Source organism: Taudactylus pleione, unplaced genomic scaffold (assembly GCF_031769625.1).
Source record: "Taudactylus pleione unplaced genomic scaffold, aTauple2 ptg000268l, whole genome shotgun sequence".
Classification (NCBI taxonomy): domain Eukaryota; kingdom Metazoa; phylum Chordata; class Amphibia; order Anura; family Myobatrachidae; genus Taudactylus; species Taudactylus pleione.
Window position 1 is genome coordinate 3,558,618 of NW_028284670.1, and position 27,213 is coordinate 3,585,830.

Genomic DNA, 27,213 nt, shown 5'->3' on the forward strand with positions numbered 1-27,213 from the left:
ATTTTAACCAGTTTACATGCAATACATTGCCCGAGTTTGTTTTTGAAAACAAAGTTCTGAACTGACCGCAGAACTGAGTGGAGACTAGGTTCAAGTCAGAAATTCAAAAGAGAACTAACTGAACATTAGTTTTCTAGAAACCAGACCGACAGATCTCTTATAATAATAATTGTTTCTGTCGACCAGAATATTTATGAAATATTACAATAATTTTAATGTGTAAAATATGTTGTTCTAAATTATTGTTTGAGATTTAATAATAGATATTGAGAAATATTCAGACAATATTACAGCAAAAGATACATCAAATTTACATAGAGAAGACACTCCACTAACTTAAAATATTACAATATAGATACTTATTACACAATATATATAATGAATATTTGGTAACAGCAATATCTGATTGCTTCAGATTTTAAACTCTTATTAGTAGAACTTCCTCTACTATGTACAGAATCAGTATATTCTCCCACAACCTTACATATGTTTATTATTATTATTATTATTATTATTATTATTATTATTATCATCATCATTGATTTGTAGTAGAAAATGTCCTGCCCTGTAATGTTTTGGCACCTGATATATATGTACACTGACAGCTCATTGGTGGAAATATTACATGTGATATTCGTCCAGCAGCAAATCGTTCCACTCATGGTGTGAGTCGCATATACGCTAGCAGGTACATGTGCTGCGTTCGCACGCATAATTCCATAGGATTACATAGTGTGAACGCCGCACAAGACATGGCATAGTGTAGCGCATGTGGCCTCAGCTAATTGCATGGTGCCATGCATGCATACATTTGTAGTGTGATCGGCAAAGATGCATGAGGACACATATGTATGGCAAAAATGGTGCACCCAACCCTATTTGTAAGTCACCTCACAAAAACACCAAGTAGGCAGGTAAAGATTATTAAAATATATAAAGTTGTGTCCTGCTACATCATTGCTGTGTATGTGGGAAAAATTGTGCAAGGCATGGTGAGAGCCATGTGGCCGCGAGCGTATAAGCGCACTGTATTCGCACCCATGACTCCATAGTATTGCATGGTGCATAGTGCACACTACTGCAGGTAACCACTAGGTGTGATGCATACACACGTTTGTAGAATGATCATCAAGGATGTAAGAGGAAACCTCTTTGTAAAATGTATCAGTTTTCTGTGCAGTACATTCCTCATCTATTTAAAGTTCAACTACAGAACAAAAAATAATGATAAATTCTCATTTACCAGGCTCCATGTGGACAGAACAAGACAGAAGTGCAGGAGGTGGTTCTTCTCGGGTTTGGCAATCTCCAAAAAATAAAGAATTTGATTTTTGCGCTATTTATTATAGCTTATATTTTCACTGTAATTGGAAACATGGTGATTATTATTTTGATAACTACCTGCCCAAGGCTCCATTCTCCAATGTACTTCTTTCTCTGTAATCTGTCTGTAAGTGAAATGCTTTACACATCTATAGGTGCACCAGTCATGCTCTATGTTGTGTGGTGGGATAGAGGATCCATGTCGTTGTATGTTTGCATCTCTCAGATTTACTTGGGTGCATCAACTGGGAATGCTGAGTGCCTTCTCCTCACAGTTATGGCCTATGACAGATACCTGGCCATCTGCAACCCTTTGAGATATCCCACAATCATGAACTTCAAGACATGTATCTATCTGGCATTGTGGGCTTGGCTCTCTAGTTTTATAGTGATGATCAGCATAACCAATGCAATCTGCAATTTACGGTTCTGTGATTTAAACACTATGGATTATCTGTTTTGTGATTTAGCTCCACTTCTACAGTTGTCTTCTTCAGATACCTCCCTGGCAGAAATAGAAATTCAACTGATAGCCACAATTTTGTTCCTCTTCCCATTTGTGTTGATCATTCTTAGCTATGTGTTTATATTTTGGACCATCCTTCAAATTTCTATCAAAACTGTGAGTCAAAAAACGTTTTCCACTTGCAGCTCACATCTTGCGTCTGTCTGTATGTACTTTGGGGCTATATTCATCGTTTACTTGATTCCTTCTCAACAGGTCTCAGTAAATCTAAACAAAATCCTCTCTCTATTATACACAATTGTGACTCCACTACTTAATCCTATAATCTACAGTCTAAGAAATCAGGAAATTAAGGCTTGCTTTATATCTTACTTTCCTTCAGTACAAAGAAAGCAATTGGTACAGCCAATAACACAGTAATGTCAAAGAGTATGAGAGGATAGCTAATATTTCATATTACTTTGTCCAGACAATTCAAATTTAAGTTAGAAATTATCAATTGGGTACATTAGGCTTTTTTATTGAGTCCTGTGAAGTGTGTTTTCATTATAGTATTAAACGCCATTTCAAATATGTCATTAATTTTTCTAATGAATATTGTATAGAAAATATAATATTGCCTACTCCATGACATTGTTTTGTCAAAGTCAATAAAACCAATTAAAATGTTATATATACATGTTTTTGTCTGTATGTAAGCAATGAGTATTTTCCAGCTCCAAGACATGGTTATCAGGACTCATTTGTCACTGTGGTGCCCTGTCTCTGTAAATGCAAAGTTTCCAGGCTGGATCCTGATAGATTTCTACATTCTGTAAGCAGGGGCACCATGAGGACGGGGACCGGTTGCTGGAGGGTGCGGAGCCTCGGCCCATCCCTGTTACATCACAGCAGCCCAGCACATGCTTCTGTGTGCTGGGCTGAACTGGGAGACTGCTCACAGCTACTTTGCAGTGCTGCAAAAATGTTTTTTTTCTCCCTCAGGGTGGTGTGGCCACACCTCCTTTGAGTAGGCCACACCCCTTAACCCGGGCCCACTTGTCAGCGGGTCTGTCTGTAAGATGTCACCAACTCAGGTATATCTCTGTGGTTGTAATATGACTGTGTTTGTCCTTTTGTACTGAATGTGTAGATTAATATTTACATAACAAAAAATATCCAAATTTTGCTTCCAGCCTGTTGCATTCTTTCAACACATTAGATTTTGCATTAAGAATCTTTTTGGTAAAACTCTAGGAAAGAGTTTATCCATTAACCATCCCTCTCACCGGATCTCAATCTTACCTAAAATCTATATATACAGCACAGAAGAATTTGCAAATTTAAATAGACATGGACAAGTCTACTGTATCTTGCATTTTATTTACACTTTCACTCCTTGAAGAATTCAGATATTATCATCTTGAAACTCAGCACATAGTTATGTGAACACTGGGCCTGATTCAGAGCCGCTCATAAGCGGCCAATCGTTCGCTCCGAGCGATGTTCGCACATCTGCACATGCGTATGTGTCATAATGCGCATGCGCCAACCAGTCATTGCGGTCGGGAATTGAGCCCTCGCAAAATAGCGAGTGCCTGCTAATTTGAGTGACAGGATGAGGCGTTTGTGGGTGGTAACAGGGGAAGGTGCTTGAGAACGGGGAGTGGTGATCCAAACGCAGGTGTGCCAAACGGTCAAAACGGGCATTTTAAGGGTGTGCATAATTAACAAAGCAGCGTCATCGACCACATCACTTGGTTGTTTCTTAGCCTGAACTGTTTGCATGACTGTGGTAGGATAAACCTACCACAAGCACTGCGAGCAGTTCAGATGCCTTTCGATGTACTCTAATAAATAGCGGAGATGACTTAGGATGCGAGCAGCCAGGGGGCGTCTTTACAAAATAGCGAGCGCATGTTTCGTTTGCTTGCTCAGACATAGAAGCGTCAACAGACCGCAAAGAGCGAGCCTTCAATTTAAATAGCCGGCCCCTTTTTCTGAATGAGCGAGCGCAAATAGCGTCCGGCTCTGAATCAGGCCCACAGTGCATTGTTTATGTTTCCCTAAAAAATAATGTCATTCAATCCATACCAACAATATTATAGATGTATACTGTAGAATGACAGATCACTTGAAAAAGTAGACTAAGAGCTATGCAAAACTTTGTTATGCTAAATAAAACAAAAAACTTGCAACAAATACAAAGATTGGTGTCGCACCTGGCCTGGTGCTAAAGTAGAAGTCCATGACGTGGGCCTCTTCAACCTTCCAATGTTCCTGGAATTAGAGATGTGCACAGACCCCCGTGTTTTTGGTTTTGGTTCTAATTAATTTTTGTATTTTGGTTTTGGCACCATCAAATGTTTTGGGTCAGATTTCATTTTGGTTTTGAATTTCTCTAAAAGTATATAAAAACTGCTCAAATTATTTAATTTCGACATGTTTTTGGTCCTTTGGGTTAATAACTTCAATAAAAATTATTTCCAATCATTTCTAGTAATTTAAAGACCACCTCACAGCACCTGAAATCACAAGGGCAAGACTAAAATCCAAACAAAAACACACAAAATCTGTTTTTTAAATCAAAGTTTGCGCATTGTGAGGACTCCTGAGTCAAGACTCGGTTCTACTCAGAACCCCAAAGTGACTCCAAACTGGGACTTACAGTAAATTGAACCCACACATCTCTATTAAATATATACACTCGACTAATTTCTGTCGGTGTTTGAGAACAATTAATTGCTAAATATTTTAATATTGTTGACTTTATATTGCATTTCTTTCTATGATTGTATGCAGAGCCTATTACCAGAATCATATGCCATTACTATACATTGAAGTGGTATATATATTTTGTATGTATTCATAATTTTTCATTTATATTTTATTATATGTTTACACTGTAGCTGTTGATGTTGTTTTTTTATTAGCAATAATAAAAGATACATTTTATAAACCATATATATACCTGTAGGAGTGCCCCTGCGAAAGTATTTTACACTTTTAAATCCAGTCCGGATATTTTGACTATAAGGAGTAAATTTACTAAGAATCAATTCTGGTTGAGTTAGCAATCTTTGGAGAGTTTCGGCATTTTTTTCCACTCACAAATTTAATAATGCAAAACCCAGGATAGAAATCCCCTTTTGCTATGGGAAAATAGTGGAGAGTTAGCAAACTTTTTTCAATTCACCATCGGCTAGACTCGAGAACTGAACCTTTTCACTAGTGAAGATAGGATTTGTGAATTTACCAAGCAGAGAGTTTCTAAACTCTCATGAGAAGGGACAATAATCCTATTAAAAACTCATGATATAAATTCACCTGCCTGTGATTTGCAAGTTTGGCAGAAACATACACTGATCACTGTGATCCATGTATGTTTCTGCCTGTAAATTGGTTAAAGTTTTTAAAAAATGATGCAGCATCCCCCCCTAAAGCTTATTCAGCCCCAGACTTGCCAGCCAGTCCTGGTTCCTAATAGTCTGGTGAACAAAATGAGTATGGTTCCACTGTAATTTAGTTTCCATCTGTTTTTCACTTTATTACCCCGTACTCATCGCTCCAGGTGGGCAGGGAAGAGCCCTGGGCTTTAGACCAAGCCTGGGGTTAAGGGAAAGGGAGGACCCCTTTTTTTGGGGAGTCCTCACTTCCCCTGAGATCCCCGGCTTGGCCTGACCGGTTTGGGCTTAAAATGCTTTGGCCATGGAGCCCCAGTAAAAGGGTCTCTGGGCTGTGGCATTACAGCTCGGTCGATTTGGGTCTGTTGCTAGTTTTATTTATAGGGGGACCCCTATGCATTTTTTTCCACCTACAATTAAAACCAGGTCTGACCCTGCAGCCAGGTGCTGCTTCCTAAATTATGGTGGAACCCTAAAGATTTTGTTTCCTATAATATTAGGAACAAGGACTGGCTGGCAATTCAGGGTCTGGTTAAGCTTTTTCTAACAATTAACCCATTTTTTAACAGCCTAAACCACAAGCAGCCTTCACATATCTCACTGATATGTGCAGGTTGCTCGTTCGGGGGAGATATCTCGATCTTCTTCACCATCGGACATCTCACTCTCAGCTAAACTCACTACTTGGTAAATTTTAGAGTTTCAGGAGTGACAAATCACCGAAAAAAAAAAAAAACTCAACCAGACTCAATCCTTAGTAAATTTACCCCTAGGAGAGCACCACCAGTATCTATAATATATATTTTTTAAGTTTCTTTCAGACGCATTAAAGGAAATGTATCTGTAATATGCTTTATGTTAGATGATAATAATTTGTTTTTTTGATCTCCTATATGGACCTTGTGCACTGACCTATCCCTACTTGTACAAATGTTTTGTAAAATAAATAAGCTAATAAAGGTAATAATTATCATTCACATTAAAACATACTTGTTTCTATGGACATATGATTGTATCAGAGTATTTACTTTATTTTCTTCCTCTTCTGAATGCAAAAGAAAAAGGAGAGTACAATTACATAGTGTAATCAAATAATACAAATTACAATTCACTTTTGTGAAGTGTTTATTGGAACTAATAGGGAAATTGTGTAATCCTTATCATTTAGGTCATTTCTTTTTCCAACAAAGAGCGGTTACTGTTATCATCTCTAACACAACAGAAGTCACACCTATTATATAACGGCTCATACAGTATACAGATTGTTTCATTATCTTCTATAAGGTTTAGAAATAACCACCCCAGACATTTATCCAGTGGAAAGAATAGTTACAACAAAGGAATATAGGGGTCTATTTACTAAGGATTCTCTCTGCAGTAGGTGCTCTTTGCCTAATTCCTAATGGTTCGTAAACATGATATCGCGCAAGAAACTTTAGGGACCCACCATCATTGACCTCGGGTCGCTATTGTCGACAGTAAGTATGTGGTGTGCTGGGTGATCGATATCAATCACCCAGCACACCAGGGAGGGTGCATGATGATCAGCCAGCGAAATTGTATCGCTGCCAGATCAATATATCTGTATGCACCATTAGAACCACTGATGCATCTCAAACAATAATTTTTCAAGGAAAATTATAGGGGAGGAGCTCTGTTTATATACCTGTCACATAAAAAGAGGACTACTGGGATCTGGTCTGCAAACCAGAAATGGTCCAACAAAGCTTTATCACAGTCATGACATTGGTAACATTAACATGATAAATGCACATAATGAATAAATGACACAAATACTTCTTAGACCTGGAGCACATACAGCAATTATATTTCCTTTACATAAAAATGACTCTATCATAATTCACTATAATATGAATAAGCATCATAAAATTACACAAATGGAAATCTCATTATGACTCTCAGGGTGCAAGAGATTCATACACATATAGAAATATATTGTACAAACACACAAGAAAATAAATTGCACAGAAAGATATTATACACACAAAAAAAAGAATGAAAGCCAATCCAATTGAATATTTCTTCTAAGTAATCATGTGGAGAGCCTAAACTAAAAAAAACATCAGATGGGAAAAGGGAAAGATAAAAATAAAACAAGATCAGGGGGTATATTTAGCATGCCCTTAGAAGTGAAATTGTTGTCCATAGCAACCAATCAGATTCTACTTATAATTTATGTAGCACCTTCTAGAAGATAATAACTAGAATCTGATTAGTTGATATGGGTAACAACTCGGCTTTTAAAAACCCACACTTTACTAAATACCCAAAAATCGTTACATACACACAAAAGTCAAAAGTGTTTCAAATCAGGATCTTAAGAAACCACTTTAACTCAAATCCTGATTAAAAACTCAGGGAAGTAAAGTCTTTAGATTGTAAATCCAGAACATTTCTGCTTTTGTAAACATTGTTTCGACATCACTATACTTCTAACCTGACTTAACACACAATGGGCTCGATTCAGACCCGCTCATTAGATGCATTTTTCCTGCACCCAGCATGTGCAAATCTGGCACACCCCAAGCAAAGGAAGCGATCACACAGAAATGCATTAGCATGCCCACTATCTCTTGGCATGCGATCGCTCTGTGTATGCAGATGCCAACCTGCCTGTCTTAAGACACCCACTTGCGCATGCCATCTCCAGGAAGTATATGTAACCATCGGTACCATTGGATGCATTTGCAGCGCTTGTGCTTGACTATACCCTACTGCAAGCACTGAGAGCACTTCAGTGTAAAATTCAACCAATGATGTGTACTATGATGCTGCTTCTTAATTATGTGCACCTCTGAAACGGTGTTAAGATGCTCGGTCATGCCTGCATTCGCACATCCAGTCCCCTGTTTCTAGCAGCCAGTCCCTGTCACCAATCACAAACAGCTTCTCCTGTCACTCATTCTGCCAGGCTGTCTACGGCTGGTGAGCGAATGCTTTCCGATAGCTCGGACTGGTTCTTGCACTGTGATGCATATGCAAAAAATGTCTGCCTGCATTCAAATGTTTCCTAGCGAGCGGGTCTGAATCGGGCCCAATGTTCCTAAAAATGGTCATGATGGAAAATTTGTTTCCTAATTCTGGTTTGCAGACCAAAGCCCGAAGATCCACTTTTTGTTTTGAATTAACAGATTCTCCATTCCCCATTGCCTTGAAAAAATAATTATTTGAAATGCATGAACAATTTGGTGGAGAGAAAAAGAACTTTACCTAAAGGATGAGTATTGCTCATTTGTCTTTGTATTTCCATTAAACATTTTACAAAATTATTTTTAAGGTTCTATATTTGTTACCATAATGACATTTTCCTCTCTTTTTTCCATTGTATTCCTACAAAGAATAGAATGGGATGCAGTCAGCTGAAATACCAGTGCCGAAATCCCGACAGTGTAGGACACCAGAATACCGAATGCCTGCACCCTGAAGACAAGTATCGGAGGTTAGGGGGATGGTTAGGGTGCATGGTTATGTTTAGGCACTAGGGGGAGGGTTAGGTACTAGGGGGGAGGTTAGGTTTAGGCTCTAGGGAGAGGGGGAGGTTAGATTTAGGCTCTAGGGGGGAGATTAGGGTTAGGCACCAGGGAGGGAGGGATAGGGATAGGGGTAAGGGTTGGACTTACCATGTTCCGTATGGGTGTCGGGATTCTGACTGTTGGGATGCTGCGTCAGTATTCTAACCATTGTCATCCCAACAGCCGGGATCTCAAACCCGACCCAAAGAGATTGAAGTGAATGCTCTAAAATGATAATCTGTCCATGGAAAAGGGATTTTTTATAATTTACTTTTTGATACTATACCTGTCTCTTTACCGGTATTATTATCATAGATTTGTAAAGTGCCACATTACAAGGTAGTAAAGAAAACAAGGCAGACAAAACAAAAAACAAATAAAAAGTGAGAGTTGGACAGTCTCTGATTATAAGGCATCTTACATTCTAAATGGAAGAGGGCACAGCTGAAACCAAGTGGCTCAGATTAGAATTTGGACCAGTCTTACAATGTGCATTTCTTTGGGTAGCATAGGCGGTAGTAGGATAATCTCTATTAAAGTGACAAGATTTAAGTTAATGCAAATCTTTATCAGCTTTGAAAGAGTCTGATCTGACTTGGTAGATAATTCCTTAAGTTGGTTGAGGCAAGCGAGAAATATTTTTGATTGGACTGAGATGAGGCGATGTGCTGGTGAGAGGGCAAGAATGAATAGTTTATTGAATTGAGATTTTTAGAGGTTTAGTATTAAGTGTCCTTACATGAAATGCTGTATTACTTGTGAGACGGGTTCTGTGGGAAACTATATTCATTTGCAAAGTGGTGCAGCACACATGTGGAGACCAGTCTTGCTATGGAAGTCTTGCTATGGAATTTCAAAAATCTGAATTGGGCTTAGGTAGGTAAGTGGAAGATAGGTGAGTGGAAGACAGGTAAGTGGTAGATAGGTTAGTGGAAGATAGGTGAGTGGAAGGCCAGACAGCAGGATGTGACAGTAGCTAAGGCAGGAGATGAAGAGACAGTGAATAAGAGATTTTTTTAGCATTCTTGGTAAAAAAAACAGATGTTGTCTATAGAGATGTGTGGGTTCGGATTTATTTGGTTCTTATTGCCAAATTATCGCAAGTTCAGATTAGTTTGGATTTATCTTATTGGCTATCCAAAACACGTGACAGCCAATATGATGCTGATTTTGAGATCTGGACACATCCGAATAATCCGAGTAAAACCGAACAGCACATTTCTAGTTTTCTGGCAATCAGTATTATTGTTAGATTGTGCTACTGATACTCTCCTCCTGGTTATGTGAGTGAATGAGTGGTCTTCCACTGTAAATTACCTGTAGCATGGATATATTTTTTTTCATAATCATCATCCTCAATTGACAAAATAAAATTGCCTACTGGGACCTAATGTCTTAATAAAATGTTTTCCCATTAAATATATATGTGCAATTATATGTACTTCATTTTGTCTTTTTGGTTCTGCCTCTGCTCTATGCCTTTCTTCCTCTCTGTTAACAATCTCTCAATTTTGTCTCCAAGATAGGCCTCCCACTCAAAAACTGCCTACCCCACCTGACTAGACTCAAACCCTTCAATCCTTCAAATACTTGCTCAATGTAAACCTTTTCACTAAAACTTTTCAAAAGGTGTGGGTTTTCATTTGCATTTCTATTCCTTTTGTGCCTTTTTTTTTTCATAATTCTTTTTTATTGAATTTTGCAAAAATATTTTCATACATCAGTTGGCATAAATATAATTAGAATCAAATTATACAATAAAACATGAAGAATTCAAATGGCAAGATAACCTCGAATAAGTTGCCAACGCAATTTGATGGTATCATAACAAATTATACAATACATAAAGATTATCCAAAATATTTAAGTAAAATAAAGGGAGAAAAGGGTGGGTGTAGGTCCTGTCTGGTCAAATAACATTCCTACCATACCTTTCTGCAACCTATGAAGTGTATAATAGTGTATTATTGATACCTTTATTTTATGAGGTTTACCACATACAGTATACTGGTTAGACCAGCAAGCCCATTCATTTAAGTTAAGTAGAAGAAAGACAATCTACTCATCTGCCTGTGTTGGTAAGGTCAACAGTTTTCTATTCAAAGACCATACTGTAGTTTCAAAGATTTTCATTATGCCAGGCTGTATTGTGCAATTAAATTGTTGTCTAAAGCTTCCCCATCTTCTAAAGAAACCTTCCACTCCCTTTTCTATATCAGGGAATGCTATGGATTCAGTGATATACACTCTTAAATATGTCATCTTGTCATGTACTAACCGAAAAGGGGCAAATAAAGTTGGATGTGTATCACTATGAGAGAGTTTCTGCAATGGGAGCGCCTCAGACTTGTCGTAATTTATTTTGTACCTAGCGAATGAGCTAAATGTGCCGATTATTTTAAGAATGGCAGGGATAGAGATGTCAGGTTGAGATTGCATTAAAAGCATATCTGCAAGAAGTGATAGTTTATACTGTTTTGCTCCTAACCGTATGCCATGAAAGTCCAGGCAGTTCCTTAGTGCCACCGCCAGTGGCTCAAGAGCTAGAGCGAAGAGCAGGGGAGACAAAGGGCAGCCCTGCCTCATTCCACATTGTATATTGAACGGTTGTGACAATTGTCCATTGACAAAGATTTGTGTATATGGAGTGTGATACAACAATTTGATAACATTTAGGTAAGGCTCCGGGAACCCAAACCTGCCAAGTGCCTGGAAAAGATGATCCCATGTAACAATATCGAAGGCTTTCTCTGCATCAAGTGAGAGTAACACATTGGGGCTCAAGCTCCAAGAAGACTGGATCTGATATATCAGGGTAAGCACTTTTCTAACATTTGTTACTGTCTCCCCCAGACAAAACCTGTCTGATCTTTATGTACTAAAAAAGGAACTATGGCCCTCATTCAGAGCCGCTCGTTAGCGGCAGTACGCTCGTTCCGAGCGATGTTTGCACATCTGCGCATGCGTACGCTTTTTAGTACGCATGCGCGAACCAGTCAGTGCGGCCGAAAATCGTTTGTACGCTATATAGCGAGTGCCTGCTATTTTGAGTGACAGAATGAGGCGTATGTGGGTGGTAACAGGGGAAGGTGCTTGAAAATGGGGAGTGGAGATCCGAACGCAGGCGTGCTTAAAGGTCAAAACGGGCGTTTTATGGGTGTGTATATTTAAAACAGCAGCGTCATTGATCACGTCACTGGGTTATTTTAGAGCCAGAACTGCTCGCAAATTTGTGGTAGCAAACACCAACCACAAGAATAGCGAGCAGTTCATACCCTTGTCGATGTACTCGATTAATCTAATAAATAGCGGACATGACGTAGGATGCGAGCGGCCAGGGGGCGTTTTTAACAAATAAACGAGCGTATGTTTTGCTCGTTCGTTCAGATTTAGAGGTGTGAACAGACTGCAATGTGCGTACGGATCATTTGAATAGCCACCCCTTGTTTTTAAACGAACGACCGCAAATAGCGAACGGCTCTGAATGAGGGCCTATGATTTTAAGCCTTTCCACTAATAATTTTGTGAATATTTTGTAGTCTGAGTTAAGTAAAGATATTGGCCTATAAGAGGCAGAGGACAAGAGATCTTTACCTGTTTTGGGTATTAATCTAATTAAAATAAAGTGGCATGGAGCCATTAGTTATTATAGAATTATAGAATGTAGTCAGTGTGGGTACAATTTTATCTTTAAGTATCTTAAAGAACTCCCCACTGAGTCCATCGGGGCCTGGGGTTTTTGACAATTTTAGAGACTGAACAACTCTACTTACTTCCTCCTCTGAAATAGGTGCCAGTAGAGCTTCTATGTGCTCTGGGGTGGTTCAGGGTAAGGTCACAGAGTCCCAAAACTGAATTTTATTTTCTGTGGATATAGAGCCCTGACTATATAGTTTGGAGTAAAACTCCATAAGAATAGTTAGTACTTCCTCAGTCTTTGTCCTCGTGACTCCCTTCTCATCTTGCAAAGCTGTAATTACAGCTGAAGTATGTTGTCCTTGTAAAATATGAGAAAGTAGCCTACCTGACTTATTCCCGTACCTGTAAAATCTATATCTAGAAGATAAAGGGCCTGATTCAGACCCACTCACAAGCGGCTGTCCGCTCGCAAGTGGGTCGATGTTGTGCACTGAGCATGCGCACAACGGCGGGAGCTCCGTCATGCGCATGCGCCAGACGCGACGAGCGAAGGACTTTCCTTCGCTCGTTGTGTCTGATCAAAGGGGCTGTGCTGTCGATGGGAACGCCTACCGTCAGAAGCCGGCCCACTGACATCACTAGTGATGTCAGTGGGAGTGATTTTGGCTCTGATAGAGCCAAAATCACTCCGGGCCTTGTGGTTGAGAAACTCAACCGCAGGCTTTGGCTCACAGTGGCGATGGTCACGATGGTCAAGACCATCGCGGCCATCAAACTGCACGCTCATATAGGCTGTGGGTGGTGACCCACAGCTATACGAGCCTACAGGAGGACGCTCCATAATTATGGAGGGCGGCCCTCATTCAGAGCGTGCGCTCTGCTCAGAGCGTACAGCTCTGAATGAAGGCCAAAGTCTTTTTGTCTGACTCTTGTGAGAGAAGAGCATTAAACTGTGGGCCTGATACAGACCTGCTTGCGAGCTCACAGTGCTCGTGAGTTCACAGTGCTCGCAAGCAGGTCGATGGTCCCACACTGTGCATGCACATGCCGGAGCATGATTTGGTGTGCGCATGCACGAGACCTGGCCAGCAAAGGGTGCTCCATCGCTATGGGTCTCACAACAAAATGGGGTGGCTATCAATTGTGATTGACAGCTCACCCCATTTTGGAGGCAGGCGGGGGGGTGGCCAAATGGAGGCATTCCCAAAGGAATGCTCTCCATTTGGGGGTGTCCTCAGTAGTGAGCTTCCAGCTCTATTAGAGGATCCTCAACAAACAGATCAACGGCACAAGCTCTCCTTAGCCCTGGCGTCTTCTCCTGTCTGAGAGGTGGATACTTGCGGCACCGCCGGACAGAGCAGCTGAGGTCACGTCTCTTCTCCCTCTCAGTAGATAACATGTAACAGGTCCGTTTTAGCAGAAATTGAGAGGCATGGGGGTTGAGGACCAGCTGGGCCTTCTGGTATCTTGCAGTGTCCCCTGGAAGTATGCCAGTATGGCTAATGGAGAGATCCACATGGGGGTTGAGGGCCAGCTGGGGCTTCCAGGTGACAGCCTACAGTGTCCCCGCTATGTAAGGACACAAGCTGGGCTAATGATGCGGTCCAAGGGTGGGCAGAAATAGCCGTCAGTTGCTGTCGGGTGCGAGCCACTAATTGAGGCCTCGGCCTTGGTGTGGTGCTAGGCCTGATGCCTGTAGGTCAGCCGCGGCAGTTGGAGTTGGCGGCAGTTGTCTCCCGGTGACAAGGGGAGAGTGGGGGTAGCTGGATAGCTGTGTTGGGATGTGAGGGAGGCTGGTTTTGGACCGTTGGAAGCAGGGTTGGTGGGAGGCGAAGAGATGTGCATCCTGCTTGGTGAGCTGCTAGGCCACACCCCTTCCACCTTGTTTTAATCTCATATCCTTGAAGCAATATTCTTTTTTATCATTAAATAACATAACATAATTAATAACTAATTTTACATCATTAATACCCTACTTTCAGGATTTACCTATGAAAAACACATTTGAATTATTAGGATGATTTCATTTAAGAAAGAGTGCACACAAGTATATAATAGAGAAAAAGTATATTATTATTAACAATTGATTCTATTAAAGTTCACGTATAGTATATCATAAAACCGTATTAGTCACATACAAAGTAAGATATTGAGAGATAAATAGAAATACAGATAGAGATAGAGTTAGTGTGGGGTGTGGGAGTATGGCATGTCACATGTTCCTGTGTTTCCAGTCCACATGGCCTAAAGCTAAACACCATTTTGAATGTAGGGAAAATCCATTGATCCTATAGTCTCTGTAAACCACAAACCTGTAATGCCTGACCTATTTAAACAAATTAGATTCATCGTTCCTACATCACTGATTCAAGCCTATGATCATAATGATGACACTATACAAACTTATTCAGACATCTTTGCAATGCAAACTATTATAAGTACACAAATTAGATAATGAATGTGGATTGCTAAGGATACATGGTAATAGGTGAATGACACCAATAATTCATTCGGCATATATGATATCCGTTAATGAGAAGTGGAGCTCAGCTCACTTTAAAGATCTCTAAATAAAAGGGGCATCAATGTTCAGCAAGTTCTAAAATGATTTCCATCCAATCTTAACCTGAAACATACACACCAAAACTGTGTGATAGATTTCACCAAAGACTCTATTACATAGTATTCCAGAATGCATAAACTATAACATTGTATAATACATATGAGCTGATGACACCCTCCAACTATTCCATCTTCAACACATATTTATCTACAGCTAAAACAACATTATAGCCTAATGTTAACCATATAACAGCTATATCAGAATACAGCCAGTATTCACAATCGTGTGCATCCCAGGCTGTACCATTGTTCCAAGCAAATGGTTCAAAGGGGAGGGGTGCAAGAACACATGGGCATGTCCTTCTTTGAGTCCACAATGCACTGCACATCTAACCATATCTTCTTCATCAAATACATCTACAGATACAGCAACAATATATTTAAGACCAATACTGTTACTACAGCCAGCCATCCAGATATAAATAAATGCAGCACTACATCGCATAATAATTATTACTCTTAAAGCTAATAAAATGCATCACAGCATTATAACCTTGTGATATATGAACATACAAAGGCTCCACTATAATTAACTATACCTTATGCACACAAAACACAACACAACTACAATATACAGTTAATACTATTCAAACTACTACATTATTTCTGAAATTATTCTCTTATGCACAATATCCATTAACCATTAATGCCAAGTCCATGTAAGCCATATATTTCACATATAAACCTATGTAATCCAAGTTCCATAATCTGACCATGTGTGGGTTAAGAGAAAGAGAAATGTATCCATTGAGGATAGAAAGATACAGTGCATCCGCAAAATATTCACAATGCTTCACTTTTTCCCCGGTTAGTGCCTAACCCTAACCCTCCCCCTAGTGCCTAACTTTAAACCCTAATGCTAACCCTCCCCCCAACCCCCCGGTGTGTACGTTCAGGATTCCATCAGTAGAGATGCTGATGCCGGGATTCTGGGCGTTGGAATCCCCATGGTCGGGATATTGGCCCTAATTCAGAGCCGGACGCTCTGACATAGCGCTCGCTCTGAATCAGGGCCATCCCTCTGAATTTAAGAATGGCCTTCTGGCCACTTGCATAGCTGTGGGTGACCACACACAGCTGTAGTGAGCGGCCAAAATGATGGTTGCGATGGTCAAGACCATCGCAACCATCAGGCTTGCGATGAGACCCTTGTGGTAGGGTCTCATTGCCGCAAGCCCTGGAGTGCTTTTGGCTCTATCAGAGCCAAAAGCACTCCCACTGACATCACTAGTGATGTCAGTGGGGCCTGCCCCAGACAGTAGGCATTCCCATGGGAACGCCTCTGTCTGGCCAGCCATGCCCACGGCACACCCACCAAAGGGGGCGTGCTGTCAACCACCGTCAACAGCACACCCCCTTTGGTGCGAGACCCATAGCGATGGCTTGGCCATCATTATTTTGGTCTCACGCATGCACACGGAGCAGCTGGCTCTATCGTGTGCATGCACACTTGGCCAACAATGACCCAATTGCGAGCGCTCAGCGCTCGCGAGCGGGTCTGAATCAGACCCATTGTCCTCAACCCATAAAACTAGTCACTTAATCTAAATAAATGGGAGTTTAATAATATAGGATTGTTAAATGTAGTGAAAATTTTTAAGATATAAATAATCAAAAACCCTCTTACCCAAATGGACTGCAATTGGCAAATACGGAATGACCAACACAAAATTGCAATCAATAATCAAATGAATTTATTAAAAAAAAAAATCACAAGTGCTCTAAGGGATACATTCACTAAAATTTGAGTTTGGTTGAGATTGCAATCTTGGGTAAGTTTAGGTATTTTTTTTAACTTGCAAATTTACTAAATATAAACTTAGGTGAGTTTGGGATAGATTTTTTTTTTTCACTGAAAAACTTGGGTGAGATTGCAAACTCGAATAAACTCACCATTGGCCAAACTCTGAAGTACTTTTCATGGAAAAGATACAAATTGGGAATTTACAAAGAAACAAGATTACAATCTCTGGTGTAATTGTAGCAAACTTGAAGCTAATTAGAAGTTTCAAATAGACTACCTCCAGAGCTGCGACTTTGCAAGAAACATACACAGATCAATGTGATTTGTGTATGTTTCTGCTTGGTAACCTTCTTTAAAGTGTTATTTTTTTAAAAATAATGACAATCACTAGCCCCGAGATGCTCAGCCAGTCCTGGTTCCTAAAAATACGGGAGAAAAAATCAATAGGGTCCCCCCATAACCAGCATCTGGCTGCTGAGCCAGACCTGGTTTTAAAAAATAGGGGGTAAAATTGTGTAGGGCTCTTCTATATTTAAAACCAGCACCAGGCTCAAATCCAGCTGGAGTGTAATGCCACTGCCAGGGCACTCTATCACCGGTTCACCCCAGCCAAAGCATTCACACTCCAAGCCAGTCAGCCCAAGCCAGGGATCCCCCTTCTCCCAACACCCCAGGCTTAGTCTGAAGCCCGGTTCTCTTCCTCGCACCCTGGAATAGTGCATATGGCAGTAATAGTACTGTAAATAGTGTCAAATTATTGTTTTTTACCGTGGAGCTACAGGTGCCAGCATGCCTGCCCTTTGGCACTTGTGGAACTACAATTGCCAGTAAGTGGCCGGCAACCATACCCATGCTGTAAAAAATAGTTAAAAACCACAACACAAACACCATGTCAAGTATAACTTTATTACATACACCTACCTCACTCAAATACTTACCTGTTGCCCGTCGCTCAGTCCCCTTCTCTAGTAGAATTCAATGGAGCACATGAAAAAAAATACTCATCTCCTTCCTGGTGCCGGTCTCCGTAGCATCCACGTGTCTTGGCAAAAAAACAAACTGCCATCCAGACCAGACACTTACAATAATTGTGTATTTGTGTGACTACATACACCGCTAACCGTCTCTTGACTGCTCAGTAGCCAGGTACTGGCTCCTAAAATACAGGGGGTACTATTAATTTTTCCCCCATATTTTTAGGAACAGGACTGGCTGAGCAGCCAGGGGCTGGTTATGCTTTTGTGGGGAGACCCTATGTCATTATAAAAAAAATAAGGTAGTCCACACAAGCAGCCTTCACATATCTCACTGATATGTGCAGGCTACATGTTTGGGAGAGTTAGGCATAGAGAACACACTGTAAACTTGGGTGAGTAATATCATTCTAAACTTGCTACTCAGGGGAGAAATCTCAATCTAGTTCACCATCAGCCAACTCACTCTAGCTTCTGAAACTCACTGAATTTGTGAGTTTCAGAAGCATCAAATCACCCAAGTTCCAGCGATGTTAATCGAGTTAAAAACAAAACTTGATCAGACTAGATTCTCAGTAATTTTACCCCTAAGTGCACAAAAAAAGCAACCTATACAAATGATTTTCCAGGGTGACCCTCCACACCCCGACACAAGTGACAAATGAATAAATGACTATCCTTCTTACTGACACTATGTATTAGCTCCACAACATACAGTATAATATGTATAACAATGTAAAAAACACATTCTTATATAACTTCACCAAAACAGCATCCTCCTTTATGGTGAACTTTCCATGTCCATTAAATTCTCTGCAAACCAGGGAATGAACTTAATGTCACTATTATCCCTCTAATGTCTGCATGCTCCACATGGGTGTGTGTATATGTACCAAAAATGGAGAGAAAAAGTTTATAGTATAATACTTGTTAATGCACCATTCACTTTTATAAAAACATACAACTTCCAGAAATAAACATTCACAATTGCACTTTCAGAAATGAAACAATTACCTGTCCCAGGTGCAGAACTGACAGCAGATAGTTCCGTAATCACAGTTGGTTAATAATCGCCAGTGAGAGCCCTGGACAGTTTGTTGGATACACCCATTTCTACTGCCCCAAATCACTTTCCCTTCTCTTACAAAGCCCTGTCCAGCTAATCTCCTGCAACCAGTGCAGCTGCTAAGTAATACATAGACCTGCTGACTACCCTATTTGCCGGCTGGCGCTTAAGACAAATTATCTTCCAGACTGGTCACATGATACCTCCATGACATCATTGTCATGGCAATCTGTAACAATATAAGTAAGAACAGTATCACATTATCAGTAGGGAGACTACTGAGAATTGCAGTTCATACTATAGCTTCAGTGATTGGCCCACATATGGCCATGTGATCCAGTGAAAGAACGTCAAACGAATCAGCCTTGACACATGACTATTATAGGCTTTCACTCTACACTTGGGTCCCGATGGCATGGTTGTGGGCAGTCGTCTGGGATACGTCATTGTGTTGGCAGATGCATGACTTTATGACAGTGTCCAGAGATCTGGAATTGTGCGGTATGCAGGTGTCATTTTCACACAACCAGTTAAAGTATGGCATGGGACATCCTAGTGTCACATGACCGCATTGCCGTCTAATATGTTGTATAGATTATCACTTGCAATGAATATTTATTTACTACATTTCGTGGGTAAGTGGGATTGCCTATTTTTTAATTTTTAGCCATATTCAGGCTTTTTTAAATTAAATTTGATGGATGGTTTCTCTTTTTACTTTTGCCATCACTTGTGTTGCCAACTGATTAATTATCTTAGGGTATTTGACAACCCCAGCAATATGAACCAACATACACACTGCTGAGGAAGCTGGGTGTATTCTTGTCCAGTGAAATGCGTTGAGGTGATTGCTCTGGGAATCCTGTGAATACTGGACTATACTTTTGGACCTCAACATTTTTTCCATTTTGAGGCGCCGGAACATAATACAGGTGGATTATATACAGCTCTAATCAATTTGCACTTTGGATGCTAAACCAATTGTACTGACAATTTATATGACTGCTTGAAATCTCAAAGCTTTCGATGCAGTGGAAGGAGTCCTAGGTCATATATATCTTTTTCAATACACAGGATCAGATATTTTGTTCTAATACCATATAGATTATCTTTCTGGAATTCAGATAGTAAGAGTGTTGGCTATTTATTTATCACGTGTGGCATAATTTGCTTGTTTCTTGGCTTTTTATAAATACATGTAATTCTTATTGTCTACAGATTAACCGTCCATCTTCTTTAGCACTGGTTTTTGTGTGTTTTATATAACAAGGTATAAGTAAGAACAGTCCATCTTGCATCCTCCTTCACCACTTTCAACATTAGGTGTAATAACTCCGGATGCTGATAGTGTTGCCCTGTACCAGCTTCCTGTTAGTTTAAGGTAGTATGGCAACGTCACTTTCCAGTCCCTTTTGCAGACAACCATATATGTATTGGGAGATGCTGGTATCAAAAGCCTTGTTATTTCTAATGAAGGGTTAAATAATTTACCGGGGCACATCATCAACATCTTTCCCACAACTTTAATTAAACAAAATATAACAAGAGATAGACATATATATCATAAATACACAATACATTTTATATATACCTTTTTATAAGTGTAATCATTTTGAATGGGCATTTGGGACTTCCAATAGCAGTCAACACAAATAAATGAGGGTGTTTGACCACTTATATCTTAAGTAATGACTTTACCTTTAACAGTCCTATATTGCTTGGCTCCCATTTATGTAGAAACATTTACTAATTTTACATAGCGGAATTGTCACAATAAGTTTATATATGTAAAGTAGCATTCTCTGCACCAGAAATATTCACCTTTTTTCAATTCTATTTCCTTTGGGTTAAGAAACCCACTAGTTCTCCTTAGGTTACCAACTTTGGGCACCCATTGATGCCACCCTTACATTTATTTTTAAACAAATTATTATAAACAACCTTTTAAATGATCAATTCTTATTTTTAATTAACTTGTTTTGGTTCAACCAATAATAATAGATTTGTGACCCAATATTGCCAAAACATATTTTTTATTTCATTCTGTACATTGAACAAAATAATAATAATAATAATAATAATAATAATTATTATTATTATTATTATTATTATTATTATTATTATTATTATTAAGTCACCATAGTAGGAATAGTACACAGTAATATTTAGACACTTTATCAAAACCCTATGAAAATTGGAGACATTTTAAAGGTCAATTTTCAATTTTTTTAACAAAACATTTAATAATAGTCATTGGAGTGTAATTTGGAAGCCCACATAGACACAAGTATAATTTTGATTCAACTCCCTTTGTGTTTTAGTCATCTGAGGTACTGCCCCTTATTCCCTCCAGCTGTGATGAGAAATCTTACATTATAAAATCTGACGGTTTCTAGCTTTGGCCCAACTCCTGATGAAAACTGAAGCAGTGACATGTGAATGTTTTGCTGTGTACTGTGTTACTCTGTTACTGCATTGCACATGGTCTGGGAAGCTCAGGTGTCAGTGGTGGATTCCTTATGTGGCTAAAATCCAAAACATCATGGTAAGTTTATATATGTTTTAAATGGAGACATATTTTTATTAACATTAAAAGTATTTTTTACTTCATATTTTATGTACAGTTGTATATAGACCTGGTATAGTAATTATTACATTGGGCAGAACCATGTTACTATTAGGACCATTCTTACTGGTTGCTTGGGTTTTCTCTGGGTGCTACTTTTCTACCTCACAGTTCAAAAAAAGTTGTTAAGTTATTTGGCTTTGTAAAAACATAAATAAATGTACAAAGCTTGTGTGCGTTGGTGTGGCAGAGATTAAACAGTTTGCTACAATGGTGGAAAGACAATGGTGGTGACAGATCGGAGTAGGAATATGAATGAATGGCTTTCAAAAATTATACCGTAAGTAGTTTGTGATATTCTGCAGAGTATTTAAAAAATGTAAAACTGTATGTGCAATAAAAACAAGAACTTTAATTTTTCCATGAATAATTTTTGTAAAGGTAGAACTCGATTGCACAGCCAAATTTCCAATGCAATTAAAGGTGCTACCATGCTGAGACTTGTAGTGCCATGCAGGAAAACACTCTAAGCACTAAGAACACATAGTCAAAATTAATAAAGTTTGGTAAATTAATTGTGCAGCTTTTCCTAATTTCATAGCTAGAGATTCAGTTCCAAGACAATTGTTTAGTCCCCAGTGTGTATGTGGATATATTTATGTTACTGTAGTCACTTCTACTAGCTCTATCAGACTCAGCTGCTATTTTATGTCAATGTTACAGAACATACTGTATAATATTATACACTGAGACGTATTTTAAACCTGTGATTACTTGTTTCAGTACCAAAATCTAGTGCCTGACTCATGGGGGTCTTTAGAAAGGAGGGGGCCCATGTGAATTCCCCGTCCAGGGCCCTCTTCTCTCTTCCCGGTAACCGGCAGCCGATTGAGATGGCTGGCCATCCACCGGAGTATTAGTAGACTCTGGGCACTAGAGTGTCTACTGTGTATGCGCAAAACGCTGGAAAAATGGCCATGGCGACATCGCTGACACCCGGAGCAGGACCTCGGAGAGGTAAGTTTTAAATAATATGGGTGCAGGGTGTTCAGTGAGGGCCCCCCTGTACCCAGAGGCCTATGTACACCACACACCTTGCACCCATTATAGATACGCCTCTGGCCTGACTGGAGATGTCTTTTATTTCCTGCCTGGAAGGAATATTGTGCATGATTCAGAGATTTAGGTAAAGAACATGTGGCTGCTTCATGTGCTTGGGAGTAACTGCAGATTTCCTTCTGTATCAATGCGACCACACTGCTCTCGTCCATCTGATGGGGATAGTAGCCCCTATTAGTATCAAAGTAAATTTGCACCATAAACAAGGGAACCTATTTACTAAGATGAGGGTTATTAAAGCTGATAATGACCATTGACTTTGACCGATGGATTTGAAATGACAACTGTAGTACATGCAAATCAAGCTTGGCATAGAATTTATTACAGTGGCTGATTTAAATCCCTTGGTCAAAAATGCTTTGATAACCTGTGTCTTGGCAAATTTACCTAAAGGTCTCTCATAGGTGGGTCGTATTTTGAACATAACTGAAAGTATGCAGATTACAAACAAAAATAGGCAGCACTAATAAAACAATTTTAAGTCAGATGTAGACATTATATATATATATATATATATATATATATATATATATATATTAGTGATGAGTGGGTTCGGATTTACTCGGATTTACTCGGTTCTCAAAGCAACATTTTATTGGCTATTTGCTATCTCATGTTTTGGAGAGCCAATAAAATAAATCCGAACTAATCCGAACTTGTGGTAAAGTGGCGATAAGAACCGAGTAAATACGAACTCGCTCAACCCTAATATATATATATATATATATATATATATATATATAAATTACAGGCTTAACCCATGGCCATCAACCATATGTGGTGCCCTTGGTACTGTATGTGACCACGTCATCTACATAAAATTATCACACACACTCAACATTCACTTACTTTTCAAAATGTAATTCCTTTCAATACAGGGAATATTAGTTCAATAATTTGTCAAGCTGACAAACCACTTTGTGGTCTTCCCATCTGGCTAGCCCCTACACAGACTCTCAGATATATGGTCTTTGATCTGCCACATTTGGCTCATTTTTGCACAAATTTTAAGAATGAATATGGGTCCTGGCTTAAATATATATATGCTGTGAATTCATCTCTTTTCTCCAAATATTCAACTCCCAAAAGGAGTTGTTCCAAATTGATACTCACAGTCTTTCCCAATAATGGAATATGCCCCCCCAACTTGTGCCATAGCATGCCTGTGAGGTGAATCCCAGTTCAGCGGTACCGTAGGAATCCGGGCTAGATGTTAGCCTATCAATGTACATTAGCATGTCAAGGAAATAGTCACTTAGAGTAAGATAGCCAATTTCCAATAGATAGCCAATTTAATTTTTCTGACCACATAGGTGGTGTCAGTTATTCTTACATTGTTCTTTATTGTTGATTCTGTGTATATGTCATAGTGTTTTATTTATTTGTTTGATACATAAATAAAATATTTATTATATTCATGGCTTTTTGAGGTTATTTCTGCTATCATATGGATTAATAAGCGCAACCACATTTTTGTTTTTTAGTTATTTAGTCTTTCTTTCTGAGAGACCATAGTGAGTATACACAACTCACTGTTGGCTGCTGCTACTAGTAATATAGTTTCATTGATTAGCGCCTAAATACAGGTTACTAATTTCTTGTTTTTTTATGAGCAATAATAAAAGATACATTTTATATACTGTATATATGCCTGTAGGAGTGCCCCTGTAAAAGTATTTTACTCTTTTAAATCCAGTCCTGATATTTTAACTCAGTGTACTAAGAATCAAGTCTGGTCGAGTGAGCAATTTCTGAAGAGTTTGGCCATTTTTTTCCACTCGCAAATTTGCTTATGTAAAGCTCGGGAGAGAAATCTCCTTTGCTATGGGAAAAGACTGGAGAGTAAGCAATCTCTCTACAATTCACCAACTGCTAGACTCAAGAACCGAACCTTTTCACTAGTGAAGATAGGATTCAGGAATTTATCAAGCAGAGTTTCTAAACTCTGATAAGAAGGGACAACACACCTGTAAAAACTTGTGAAATAAATTCACCTGCCTGTGATCAGCGAGTTTGGCAGAAACATACACAGATCACTGTGATCCATGTATGTTTCTGCCTGTAAATTGGTTAAAAAAGGTTAAATGTTTTAAAAAAGATTACATTGTATCCCCCCTAAAGCTTAACCAGCCCCGGACTTGCCAGGAAGTCCTGGTTCCTAATATTACGGGGAACAAAATGTGTAGGGTTCCACCGTTATTTAGTTCCATCTATTTTTCACTTTATAACCTCCGTACCCACTTCTCCAGGGGTGAAGGGAAGAGCCCAGGGCTTTTAAGCAAGCCTGGGGTTAAGGGAAAGGGGGGACATCTTTTTTGGTCCTCACCTCCTCTAAGATCCCCAGCTTGGCCTGACTGGCTTGGGCTGATAATGCTTTGGCCATGGAGCCCCGGTAAAAGGTTTTCTGTGCTGTGTCATTACAGCCTGGTAGGTTTGGGACCCCTAGCAAATTTTTCCCCATATAATTAAACCAGGAATGGCCCTGCAGCCAGGTGCTGGTTCATAAATTATGGTGGAACTCTACTGATTTTGTTCCATATAATTTTAGAAACCAAGACTGGCTGGCAAGTCCGGGGCTGGTTAAGCTTTTTCTAACAATGAACCAGTTTTTTAGCAGCCTAGAACATTAGCAGCCTTCACATATCTCACTGATATTTGCAGTCTGCTGGGCTCGGGAGAGTTTTGCAGTGAGAAGACACTGCAATCATAGGTGAGTAATCTCCTGCAAAACATGTTACTCAGGAGAGATATCTCATTCTGCTTCACCATCGGACGTCTCACTCTCAGCTAAAGTCACTTCTTGGTAAATTTGAGAGTTTCATGAGACTTAAATCACCTGAGTTTTGGTGAAGCTAATCAAGTTTAAAAAAAAAAACTTGATCAGACTCAATTCTTATTAAATGTATCCCTAGTGGTGCACCACCAATATCTATAATATTTTTGTTTAAGATACCATCATGCTTATAATAGGAAATTTCTCTATAATATGCTTTATTTTAGAGGGTAATCATTTGTTTTTTGTTATCTTATATGGACCTTGTGCACTGACCTACCCCTACTTGTACAAATGTTCATAAAACAAATAAGCTATTAAAGGTAATAATTATCATTCACATTAAAACATACTTGTTTCTATGAACAAATGATTGTATCAGAGTAGTTACTTTATTTTCTTCCTCTTCTGAATCCAATAGAAACAGGGGAGTACAATTACATAGTGTAATCAAATAATAGAAAATAAAAATTCACTTTTGTGAAGTGTTTATTGGAACTAATAGGGAAATTGTGTAATCCTTATCATTTAGGTCATTTCTTTTTCCAACAAAGAGGGGTTACTGTTATCATCTCTACCACCACAGAAGTCACACCTATTATATAACCATACTTGCCGACAATCAGCTCCCTCCTTCTGGGAGGGAGCTGATTGTCGGCTAACGGTGGGGGGCATGGCCAGTAATTGATGTCATATTGGTTGCAGTGCCACACAATTACATCATCCAGGCCCTGCCCCCTCTTCACAATGCTGTTATTTTCAGCATTGTGAAGCAGGGGTCGGGGCCACAATGACGCGATTCAGTGCGAATCACATCACTGCCCCCCACCCGCAGCTGGGGTTTCTAGTTTAATCTGGGGGGATGTCGGGAGGGTCGCTGGCTGCCGGGAGGCTTGCCTACCTTTCCGGGGGGCGGGAGCTACACCCGTAAATCCAGAGGCTGGTGAGACATTTGGAAGGGTAGGCAAGCCTGTATGTAATAGGTCATATAGTATGTAGATTGTTTCATCATCTTCTATAAGGTTTAGAAATAACCACCCAGACATTTATCAAGTGGAAAGAATGGATAGAACAAAGGAATATAGGGGTCTATTTAGTATTTACTAAGCCTTGGAGAGAGATAAAGATACCAATCAGCTCCTGTCACTTTATAGGCTGTGTTTGAAAAAATGTTAGGAGCTGATTGGCTGGTACTTTATCCCCATCCCCTTTATTTCTCTCATAGGCTTAGTACATAGACCCCCATAGTGTAGACCAGTAGTATCTAACTTGGGCCATCCAGCTGCAGTGGAACTACACATCCCAGCTAGTCCTGCTACAGTTTTAGCATGCCATGCAAGAGCAAAACTGTGGCAATCTATCCTGGTATGTGTAGCTGCTCTGCAAATGGGTAGCCCGAGTTTGACACCACCATGTAATACGTTTTATATGGATAACATTTTATACATAAATATAATAACAAAGAGTGCATACTATCCTGGTTACAGAATAATTAGGGAGGGTTTTATGGATTTCTTGAGGATTCTCTGCAACCTCAACCTACTGGCTTCTTAATAGAATAATCAACCAGTAGGTGATCTCTGCCTAATTCCTAATGGTGCATACACACGTACTGATTTTAAGAGCGATTAGAACAAAATTATATCAATATTGTTACCATTATCATTCAAATTGGTCTTTAAAAATGACCCTACCAATTTACCTTCGACCAGCTTTGCGCAGCCATGTATGGACGATAGTTATCTCGTCCATCAGCCATGCATGCCAGTCACCTTGCTCGATATCAAGCAAGTTACTATAGGGACCCACGATCATTGATCGTGGGTCGCTATAGTTGATGGCAAGTATGTGGTGTGCTCGGTGATTGATATAAATCACCCAGCACACCAGAGAGGGTGCATGATGATCACCCATCGATATTGTATTGCTGGCAGATTGCTACGTCTGTATGCACCATTAGAACCACTGATGCATCTCAAACAATATTTTTTCAAGGAAATTTATA

At 39.5% G+C, this 27,213-nt stretch overlaps 2 protein-coding genes across 2 annotated transcripts in view; both read left to right on the top strand.

Annotated features, from left to right (window-relative positions):
* Positions 1-1,121: 1,121 nt before the first annotated feature.
* LOC148513894 (olfactory receptor 10AG1-like) lies at positions 1,122-21,146 on the top strand. The gene is made up of 3 exons (XM_088481315.1): positions 1,122-1,136; positions 1,247-2,188; positions 21,072-21,146. Exons 1-3 carry the CDS (start codon positions 1,122-1,124, stop codon positions 21,144-21,146), a joined length of 1,032 nt encoding a protein of 343 aa, XP_088337441.1.
* A 1,141-nt stretch (positions 21,147-22,287) lies between these two features.
* LOC148513895 (olfactory receptor 10AG1-like) overlaps positions 22,288-27,213 on the top strand; it is a 31,356-nt gene continuing 26,430 nt past the window's right edge. The window contains exon 1 of the mRNA XM_088481316.1: positions 22,288-22,333. Coding sequence (XP_088337442.1) covers positions 22,288-22,333 — 46 coding nt within the window. The remainder of the gene's footprint in view (positions 22,334-27,213) is intronic.

Coding starts and splice junctions, on each gene's coding strand:
- LOC148513894 (XM_088481315.1), top strand. Junction 2,189..21,071: donor CAGTACAAAGAAAGCAATTG/GTACAGCCAATA, acceptor TTTGTGTTTTAG/TCATCTGAGGTACTGCCCCT.